This window comes from Labrus bergylta, chromosome 10, assembly GCF_963930695.1.
Source record: "Labrus bergylta chromosome 10, fLabBer1.1, whole genome shotgun sequence".
Taxonomy (NCBI): Eukaryota; Metazoa; Chordata; class Actinopteri; order Labriformes; family Labridae; genus Labrus; species Labrus bergylta.
In genome coordinates, this window is record NC_089204.1 from 25,689,659 (window position 1) to 25,700,815 (window position 11,157).

Here is an 11,157-nt window from a genome sequence, read left to right on the forward strand (position 1 = left end):
CGCGTTGTTGTAAAAACAAATCACAGCTCTCCTCCGTAAAACAAAGATTACAACCCGAAGCGAGAGGCTTCCCTGCAACTTAATCGCGAAGCTCTGCACGTTTAAATATATCCAACTATAGACTGTTTTTGGTAAGCAGTATGACACATTTGCTTTCCACACATATAAGCAGGTGAAATATATACAGTGGACCCTGAAAGATGGAAAACATCTTTATAAAAAATGAAAAACAACGATTTACCAAAATTACAAAAATAAAAAATGACGATTATTTAAGCGTGCAAAGCGATGTCGAAGGAGAACGAGCATTAATGCTCTTGTTTCGCACTTTTCATCTTTGGTTAAACGTGAAATCTACGGCGTGGCAGAAGGTTCAAAAGGGTTAGAGGTATTTAAAGTAAAAGCAATTATGATCAAGGCTCCTTCGTTGGGGATTGTAGGTGGGGATTTTATACAAAACGAATCACTCTTAAATCAAACTTCTTAAATTAATCAATCCAATTCAATTCAAATGAGGTTTTTTGAGCTTTATTTATTTTATTATTATATTTAATCTCTTTATGCTTCATGTGAATACCTTATATTAATCACCTCCAGGGACACAAGCGGTACCCAGTCTGGGGCATCCTTATTTTGGGGAACCCCTGAAGTAGGTTACTCTTAGTGTAAAACAACATATATAAATATATTATGTTGCAATTGGCAGATGAACATATATGTTTATTTGCAATACGTGCATTGATAAATAGATTTTGACCATGACGTTCACCTCAATCAGCGAGGTCGACTCAGAGGCGCTGCTTGTCATCAGGTAACTGCTTGGGGCCCCAGACCAGCAGGGGGGGCCTGTGAGGGCTCACAACCTTAAACCAAAGCAGCGGACCAAACGTGCAAATTTTGCACCGACAGTAGGAAACCTCCCTTATTGGGCCCCCGTCTGACAGCACTCATTCTTGTTGCCCTGCTGAGCGTTGCATGCATTAATTCTGGGGAAACCAAAGTCGATTAATGAAAGTCGACAAATTAAAAATGAAGAGGAGTTATCCGTCTTAAAGAGGAAGAGGAGTAAGCGTAGGGACGATGGCAGACATGATGTTGATGAACGCTGGTTAGAGGGCCCTCCTTCTGATTCTTGCTTAGGGCCCCAAGAGACTCTAGAATCACCACTGAATATTTGAATTTATTTTTTGAATATTTGAATATATTTATTTAATAGGGACAATGCAATTTAACATAATCTCAATACAAAGCATGAAACTGATGCAGCATAAAGAGTATATAGATATTGCTAATTTCCAACTTGTGTCCCCAGTTGAGCCTTTGTGTAAACAAACAGATTAAAATGTACAACATTCAGTTACATAAAACCCCAAAACACGATATGAGGATACATTAAAATACAAATGCTATAAACCAGTTTAAAATAAAGTTTGACGATACTATTTAACAATGGGTACAGCTCTGGCTTGCTTTGAGTCAGCATTTCACCTTCATCATCACCTTCCCCTGGAGGTGGTGATGGGGAGAAGGATGATACAGAAACTGTTGAACATTGTGGACAATAACATGCATCCCTTACACGATCTCGTGTGTGAACAAAAGAGTGTTTTTAGCGGGAGGCTACGGCAGCTAAGCTGCAAAAAGGACAGATTTAAAAATACTTTTTTTACCTACTGCAATTGCGCTTTATAACGACTCCCCTTTAAGTAAGGACAGAAGACATTTAAACTTTTAAACTTTAGCATGAGCTGCATATATCAAACTGTATTTTGCACATTTGACTGCTTTTTTATAATAATTCTTTATTTATCTATCATGCTATGCACTGGCAGAGCTACTATTTTGTACTGTTATCTATGAGTAACAGCTACTTATGCACATGGACCATCCATACCACTTTTTTTATCCTGGCTATGTGGGCTCATGTTTATTTTGTATGGGTGGGATATGTGTGTATATATGTGTTGTTTTGTGTGTTTGTATGCATGCTGGCTGCTGGAACACCTACATTTCCCTGCTGGGATGAATAAAGTATATCTGATCTTATCTTTATTATCTTTTGTAAAATATTTTAAGTCCGAGATTAATTTTATTTCAGAGTTTGCAACCTTTTGATGGAGAAGGCTGATTGACCGAACTACAAAATACAAAATAGACTGATATTAGGTGAGGTATCAATCCCCCCCCCCCCCCCCCCCCCCCTTGTGTTGTTTTGACTTGAAGCACTCATACTTCCCTAATTCGAATCCAATCTCTCCGCCTTTTCCAATCGCACTTGAACGCACCGTCTCTTTCCAACTTCGCCACACTTCCGGACTTCTTGTGTCGCCGAGGCCGCAGGCTGCTCAGCGAAATGGCTGCATTCCTGAGAGCTCGCAAATATGTTCGTTGTGTTGTCCGCTTCTCCGACCGCGAACTGTAAACTCTAGTAGTGCTTTGCGAGCGTGAGGATTAAAAAAAACCCCAGAGAGCCACCTGCCCAGCTGTCATGGTGAGTCACCTTGTTTGTGCTGAAATACTCAGAAAAACAACAGCAAGCAACACTGCCTAGCTTGTTAGCTTACGTGGAAAGCTCCACCTGTCTTTTTTTCTTTTACCTGTAGCTCTGCAAGAGGAAACTAGTTGTGTAACAAAACGTGCATTGCTCAGGAAGATTAAGGTTGTCTGTATAAAAATAGCACAATCTTGTTGCAAACTAAGAACCAAAGCCAGTTGCTAAAGCCACATGTGTTTGTATCTGATCACTTTAGTCACAACACACATCCATTCAGTGTTATTTTCAATATGCAAATTACAGATATGTAAGGAGTGGACCTTCCTGGAGTCCCAAAAGTAATAATAATAATAATAAAGTGTGCACACGTTAGAAGATTTTAACTTTTGTCACAATATATGTGCATGCAAGATATATTTTTTTTTTATCTAACTCCTTCAAATACAAGTTTGCATGTGCAAGATAATTACTTTGTGTCCCAAAGTTTTCATCTAACTTGTGTGCACTTTTTGGGACTTGAGGGGCTCTGTAGGTGTGGCAGTAAAAACAGGAGGATATGAGACTCACAAAACTGCAAAAGGCTGAAAGCGTGAATGTGACTCTGTTGACTTTAAAGGTGTTACACAATGTGCAAGAGGAGGGTTAAAAATAAACATGAAATGAGCTGGTGGTGGGATCAGACCGGTTTTGTTTTTAACTTTGGCTTCCAGGTAGAGCAACAAATGAATGGATCTTTTATTTTCTAGTTGTTGCATTTTCCCTCAGCTTTCATTTGTTTTTATTACAGTCTGCTGACAAACATGTCTGCTGCAGGGTGGCGTTAAAAAAATGTCAAAATATCAACAATTCTTCTCTGATGTTTTAGCTTCAGGCTGCTTCACTGCCTCCCCTGTCATTTTCTGAAATTAAAGACCAACCTGTTTTGTTGTTAACTGACCTCTGAGGTTGAAACACCAGGCTGGAGATTTGTGGTGCCCAATGATTGAGGGAATCAAAGTGCAACACAAAAAGAGGTTTTCTCGGGGCGTGACTAATGATAGGTGTTTTAAATTAATGATTTATTTACCGTTGAATAAACAGAGGAACAACACGCTTATCAACTTTGCACAAATTATGTGTTTGCTTTCTTTTGTTTGACTAAGTTTGAAATATAAAATAGTTTGTTTTGGATGATGCTTGGTTTATTGTCAAAATTAAATGTTTGTGCTACAGCCCAACCGATAATATCGTCCGATATTAGCATATCCAGTGACTGCTGCCGATATTACTAGAATTATTCACCAGTCAAATAGAGCATTATTGTATTACACTAGCAGTTCTCTTTCACCAGCAGGGGGCGCTATATGGATCACAACAAGCATTATCTCTCTCCTGAGGCGATGATACAAACAATACCAAAACATTTTAGTGCTGCCATCTAGTCCACCTAACCACTGAATCAGAGAAGAGGCTTTTTTAATGGGCAGATAAATTCAACATGTGGAACAAAATCTGATGTTTTTTTAATCGTCAAACGTGAATGAAAATGTCGGCGTGGTGGAAGTCTTGCACCAAAAAAAGAAGTCATGAAACAAACATCAGAATCGTCAATCGGCTAAGTTTTCATTTCAAACATCGGTATCGACATCGGCCCTGAATTTCTGAATCTTTGCATCTCGAGTCTCAAATGTTCAATCGCCAAAAAATCGAGCACATTTCAAAGCAGCAGTTGAAACACGGTTTAGTGGGCAAACATTTCCTCTGATGCATCTTTTTTTTTCTCTTTGTGCAGGCTGAAGAACCTGCAGAAATCACAGGTACGATTGAGATTGAGGATGATGATGAAGGTTCAGACGACCCAAACCTTCAGGTGAGCAGTCGTGTGTATATTAACATTTCTATCCTGATATCTGAATTGTTGATTGTAAAAGGCACAATGCAAATTAAACCTTTTATGGTGCAGAACAAACTGCTTTGGTATGATTTTCAGTTTTATTTTTTTACTTTGAACTTGTTTGTTTTATCCAGGTTAGTGTGGGTTCTTCCAGTGTTGGGGTTTTGTTGTTGTTGGCTGCACGTCTCATCATATTTATTTGTTGTTGTTCGGGACCTTGAGCTGGTCGCTGTTATGTTTGCTTCTGCAGCACTTTGTAAACATTTGTTTTCACTGAGAGGCTTCTGGAGTTGGGACCGCTCCGCCTCTCAGTCGGTGATTGGGTGTTTTCTTGTGGAACTAGTTTTTGAGTTGATCTTTGTTTAATCATTCAGTTTGTCTGTTGATGATAAATCTCTTTGTTTAGACTTTGGTACAGTTTTATTGCGTCAGTTTGTGAGTTTGTTGTAAGCCCGATAGAGCCGACTTGTGGTGGGGCGTAACATGCTCTACAAATAAAGTTATTATTATTATTATAATTATGAATATCAGGCAGCCGTACGCTGTGAAATGTGAAACTGCCCCCAGAGACAAGATAGTTATCCTGCAGTGCCTCCGTGTTTTCAAACAGAAATGTCAGTAAAAAAAAATTCCCAAATTACCAGATGTCCCTGGGTAATACTAATCCTGCCCTTTAGTCAGGAGTAGTTCTTTTTTTACCCGTCTTTTTTTTTATTAACAGTTGAATTGATTTGCAGGTGCAGCTCAACGCGTTCAGAGCTCAGTGGATGTCAGAACTCAAGCCGAGCTCTGGAGGGAGCGCGCGAGCTAAAGGTCTGAAGAAGGCACAAGATATAGCTCGGGAGGAAAAAGTGAGTTGGGAGATGATTTGCTTCGGGTCAAGATTGTTTATGTCTTGAAGAGAGAAAGAAAAAGGATAAATTTAGTGAGCTGTGTTTACTGACATGACTGATCTTCCTTCAGGCAGCTGAGCTGTTCTTGAGAGCTGTTGAGGAGGAACAAAACGGAGCCGTCTATGAAGGTGTGTAAGACCCCGGACAGGAAGGGATTCTGAGATAATACAGAGGAAAATACAAGAAATTACCAATATGGAACAAACAAGCAAGTTCTTTTAGCTGGAATGCAAATGGACTCAACTGAACTCAAATGGACCAACTTTTTACCATTTTAACCCGGGTTGATCCCCCCCCCCCCCCCAAAATAAATGTGTCAGTGGAAGTGCTTTTTCATTTTAGCTGCATCCATGTAATTAGATCAATCAGGGGCAACAACATTTTCACACTGAATGTTTTACAATCTGTCTTAAAATGTGTTCATCACTCAACTGAATGATTCTCAGAGGTCTCCCTTTAACATTGAACATTTAGTTTAAAACCAGTAACCCACTGAATAGAACTGGTTTCTTTTCTTCGGCGCTTCATTTCATTTCTTGAACTCTTTCTTTGCAGCTATCAAGTTCTATCGCATGGCCATGCAGCTCGTTCCTGACATTGAGTTTAGAATCAACTACAACCGTCCTCCTGACGCAGACCGAGCTGGAGGAAAATAGTAAGCTGTTTTTTTCTTTTTTTTAGGATACTTGAAGTCTTTATCTCTTTAGTGCTATCTCAGTCTTATATTTTTCTACATGATTCAGAAGGCCGGTTAGAAGTTTCATAACACTGATACCAATGTTGCTTAAATGTCCTGAAGGTAAGATATCTACTGAATGAATCATTAAATGACCTTACTGTATGATCAGACATTAAGGAAACTTTGCTATGTTGAAGTGCTGGCTTCTCTTACAGCAGTGCAGCAGCCAGTTAGCTCTCCTTCTAAGTTTAGATTCTGAGTGGTCTGGATTTGTTTGGACCAGATAAGTAGGCAGCTCCCCCACACGGCTGTTTTGCCCCTCAGTTTGCCAGGCAAACGTCAAACCAACAGGTGTTGCAGCGATGGAAGCGGAGCAAGAGAAGTGGTTCAGATAGAAGTGATTGTACCCGACCTAAAAAGCCTCTGCATGTTTCTAATAAGCTCCACGAGCAGAAACGTGCTCAAACTAGGATCAATATTGGAGATGCTTTTGAAAAATGGAGAGAGGTTAGAACACAGAAAGGTTTACAGACCGACGCAGAGCTGGATAAACACTGAAGCTTCAATGTCCGCAAGATGGTGACCTGCATGAGCATCGAGTCTAGACATCGCTCTCCAATGTTTTTTGGACTGCAGTACCTATTTTAAACACTAGGTGTCAGAGTTACATATTGGTCCTTTAAATGTATTTAAATCAATAAATTGGTTTGATTATCCTTGATCCATTTTTTTTGGACACCTGAATGCAGCATCTTCATCTCAGTTATTATCAGGGTTAAATTAATTTGTCAGTAAAGGATTATCTTAGAGGATATGTGGTTCTGTTTAAGAACGAGTAAACTTTGAGTGTTTAGAGAAACGGTTATTTACACATGAATAACTGACAGGCAGAAACGAGGGGGTGGGGGGGGTCAGGATGCCATGATTGATAATGTGTGCCCACCAGCTCTCTGTTCCTTGTTCATGTTTGAAAGGTGCATAACTGGGGAAGTGTAGCGTTACAGCCGCAGGTCATCATTGCAAATGAAAGAACAGATGAATAAATACACAGTCAGTAAACCAGAGAAGAAGAAATATGTACATCCAGGAAATCAACATAACAGTGGTAAATAAGAGTTTCAGATAAAGTAGGTCTGAAATGATCTGAAATGGAGAGGTGTGCGCGTGCGATAAAAGTACGTTTCTCTTCTCTCTAACTGAAGATGATGTGTTTGTACTCCAGCATGGAGGACAATGACGTCGATAGCGAGATCGAGGATCTACTCGACTACTTTGAGGAGCAGCTCACTCTGGAAAGCTCCTTTCCAAAGATCTGCACTCCTGAGCTGGAGTTGACTCGGATGCACATTTCAGGTAAATATTGGTAAATAAATTCCACTAAACACCCCTCAGCATGTGACGCACTTGTTCTTTATATGTGCAATTGTTTTTTTTTTCCCATGACTGCAGCATTGCCTCGGGAAATCCTGATGTACATCTTTCGCTGGGTTGTGTCGAGTGATCTGGACATGCGAGCCCTGGAGCAGCTCTCGTTGGTGTGCCGCGGGTTTTACATTTGTGCCAGGTCAGCTCGGAGACTGTTTCTCAAAACTGCTGGTTTAGTTCAGGACATGTCTAATCTTTTAAAGGTGTTGAACAACAGATTCATTGATAGTATTTCCATCTTTTTTTAAAGAGCGTTTGTGATCATTATTTTCTGTGAATGGATGGAGACACATGAAATGTTTTTTGTGATTTGTGATTGAACCCTTGCTGGGTTCACTCATTCTTAAATCTGTGTCTCCAGAGACCCTGAGATTTGGCACTTGGCCTGCGTGAGAGTGTGGGGACGCAACTGCACCAAAGTTGTACCCTTCAAATCGTGGAGGGAGATGTTTCTGCAGAGGCCTCGAGTCCGTTTTGATGGTAATTTCTTTTTATACATTTGAGATTTTGGATGTTGCCGTCACTTAAAGAGACCTCCACTGGTAAAATATATTTCATATTATCTAAAGCAGGGGTTCTCACACTGTAAAAAGTGAGGTGGGTAGGTCATATTATGCAGCTCAGACATGCACACACACTAATAGGCTAACCTGCGGGAGCGTGGTGGGAGGAGCATGTATTTACTGGTGTCCAGTTTGTTGTTATAACTACACTTCACATCTAGTTAAGAAGTTTTACAGTTTGTTGATGAATCCTTTCATATTCTTTCCACAGGTGTCTATATCAGTAAGACGTCATACATTCGTCAAGGAGAGGAATCACTGGATGGATTTTACAGGGCTTGGCACCATGTAGAGTACTACAGGTAGCAGTTTGACTTTTTTTTTAAATAATTACTAACTAGCTAAATAAAACGTAACCGTTCATAAAGGTAGAAGTGGTATTGTACAAAATACAGAATTTACCACTAGCCAATGAACAAAAGGAGGAAGGAAGGAAACTGACTGATAAGGACCCGTCAGCAGACAACTGAATGTATCTGCAAAGTGACCATTTTAACCAGTTCACACTTAAACACAGCGGAGGAATATTTGAGAGTAAGTGAAACTGTTTCTGCAGCAGGGTTCACAAGTTCAAGGAATAATTCCAGCTTAAAGGTTTGTCGGTAAGGACAAAGGATCACAGATAGCTCCAGTTAATCAATCAATCATTATTTGTTTAGCGCCAATTCATAACAAGTGTTATCTCAAGAGGCTTTAAGAAAGAGCATATAGGACAACATGCAGGCTGGATTTCTCCTTTGTATTCCTTTGTTCCAGTTGTCCACACTTCTTTGCCGGTGGGGTGGAGGTCGGAGCAGGCGGTGCATGAGACCAGTCTTTATTTTCTATAGTTTCAACTGGTTTATCAACTGGTTTATCAACTGGTTTATCAACTGGTTTATCAACTGGTTTATCAACTGGTTTATCTGGTTACAAGAGGGGAAAGGATTCATCTCTACATTATTATTTCTAAACCATAACCAGAACTAACAAAAGAACATTAACTTAAACGGGTACACATAAATAATCTAAAACGATATAACTTCAACAATAATGCTGCTGAATTGATAAAAATGATTACAGATAATAAAGCTCAAGCTATTTGAAGGCTGCCTACATGTTTTAAACAAAAGGAAACGTGGAGTTCAAACTAAAGAAGAGATGAGGCCATGCACGGCCAGCTCCGTTGTTCTCAGAGGGACGGCACAGGTGAGCTGGCATCCTTTACTGGTTCTGAAGCTCCGCCCATGCAGGTAACAGTCAGGGATGGAGGGGGGGGGGGGGGGGTTCCCGCAAAGCCAGGTGGAGGGGAGTCACAGAAGGAGAGGGGGTTTTAAAATCTGAAATAGGCGGAGCAGTGTCTCAGATTTAAGACTGTAAATGTCAGAGGAGCGTTGATGCTATGAGTTAATGGAGCAGAGATTCTGTGTTTTCAATGAAAGCCTGATCGTGTGGATGAAGCTGAACTGTCGACATCTTTGTTCCAGGTACCTGCGCTTCTTTCCCGACGGTCACGTCATCATGCTGACCACCCCGGAGGACCCTCTGACTGTCATCCCACGCTTGCGTACCAAGAACACCAGGTACTCCTTCATGGTTATCTGCAGCTAGAACAGACTTAGCTATGTCCCAAGTAATGTCCCGTGTTGAGGGTCCAGCGTTTCTCATGATGGTTTATCCCACAGAATGGAATCTGCTCTGCTGGGTCATTTCCGTCTGTCACAGGAGACGGACAATCAAACCAAAGTTTTTGCTGTCGTTTGCAAGAAAAAGGAGGAGGTGAGAATAAATGTTGAGACGTGAACGATGAATACAGACAGTATGTCGCTGTACATTCGTTATCACAGTGCAGAGAGACGTTCTGTTAGGGCTGCTCGGTTATTTTGATTGATATTCAGATGATGAGTGTTAAACACGATTACTCTTTGATTTAACAACTTTTGCATCACATGAATTCACCATGAAAGTGGCACCAGTTAATCTGAAGGTAGCTGATAGGTAGATAAAGCATCATCATCACGCCCAGGTTTCCATCCTATAGTTAAAATGTATTCATGCTGAGTGACTAAGCATAAAATCATTTATAGTGTAAATTCCAGACTTCTGTGACGTGATTATTGAGAATGCTCATTTTGCAATAAAGAGGAAATAGTGTTTGATTGACTGTGCAGCCCTTCAGTCAAAGTCCCTTTTTAAAAAATCTATTTGAATTCCAGGTTGTAAACCTGCAAATCTTGGGGTGAATAGTTATGACAGGCACTGTTTATTAAATTGTGTTTTAATATGACACGGTTGCATTATTTTACTTTCAGAAATTTAACTCAAGTTCCTCTGCGCGTCTTAACAACTTTTTAAATACACAAAACAAATGTTTAAATGCGGTAATATCTAACTTAAGATGATGGTTTCATGCATTTTTTTTGTACGGGTGGCACACGGTAGATGAAACTAATAACGCTGTAATTAAACCATGACTGTGAAACCTGCGGTGTAAATGTTAAGAGTGTAATATTAAAGGTGACACCTGAACCTCTCACTGGGCACTTTGAATTCTAAACTTGCTTGGGTTATAAAGTTAAAGTGTAACGCTCCACTTGTAAACCTTTTAACAGAAAGCGGCCGAGTTTCAAAGGAATCGGTTCTGCAGGCGGAACCCACCTCCGGAGGCTGAGCACAGCTTCCATGTGGGACTGCATCTGGCCTCTGGGGGGCGGCAGAGCTTCAGCAAGCTGGTGTGGATCCACCACTCCTGCCACATCACTTACAAGTAAGAGGCTTGAGCACTTTTGGTCCTGGAATTAAAAAATTCAAATGTATTTGTTTAAAAAAACGAATAATGTCTTCAGGCTGACTGGAGAAACGGTGGTCACAGCTTTCGACCTGGACAGGATGTACGCGCCCTTCTTCTTTGCACGTGTGAAGAGTTACACGGCGTTCTCCGAGCAGCCTCTGTGAGGGGAGACCTGCACATGAACCCACAAAGACCACGGAGAAAGTCCAATCACCACGTCAACAAAGCGCATACTACTCAGCCTTTTTAATTTATGCTGCAGCTGGATAACGGTGGTAATAGCATGCTATGTTTCAGGTTTACAGAGTAGAGAATGACTTATTTTCTTATTTCAGAACTTCTAATGATGTGCTGCGAGTTTAATGATTAGCAAAACTCCCGCCTGTTTAAAGTAATGAATCTTCATGCTGGTGTTGTTTCATGATGCACTCTCCATCAAATAAACTGGTGTACACACTGA

The 11,157-nt window shown here is 40.5% G+C and overlaps 1 protein-coding gene across 1 annotated transcript; it reads left to right on the forward strand.

Annotated features, from left to right (window-relative positions):
- Positions 1 to 2,308: 2,308 nt before the first annotated feature.
- fbxo9 (F-box protein 9) lies at positions 2,309 to 11,157 on the forward strand. Its single transcript, XM_020654870.3, has 13 exons — positions 2,309 to 2,491; positions 4,266 to 4,343; positions 5,105 to 5,218; positions 5,331 to 5,388; positions 5,816 to 5,915; positions 7,162 to 7,292; positions 7,389 to 7,503; positions 7,726 to 7,844; positions 8,139 to 8,229; positions 9,394 to 9,489; positions 9,592 to 9,685; positions 10,519 to 10,673; positions 10,753 to 11,157. The coding sequence occupies exons 1-13, from the start codon at positions 2,489 to 2,491 to the stop codon at positions 10,859 to 10,861; spliced, it is 1,263 nt and encodes a 420-aa protein (XP_020510526.1). The 5' UTR covers positions 2,309 to 2,488; the 3' UTR covers positions 10,862 to 11,157.

Bases quoted from the DNA above. Each gene is read 5' to 3' on its own strand.
- fbxo9 (XM_020654870.3), top strand. The intron at 7,293-7,388 runs GTAAATATTGGT...CCATGACTGCAG, and splicing joins GACTCGGATGCACATTTCAG to CATTGCCTCGGGAAATCCTG. The intron at 9,490-9,591 runs GTACTCCTTCAT...TTTATCCCACAG, and splicing joins TTGCGTACCAAGAACACCAG to AATGGAATCTGCTCTGCTGG.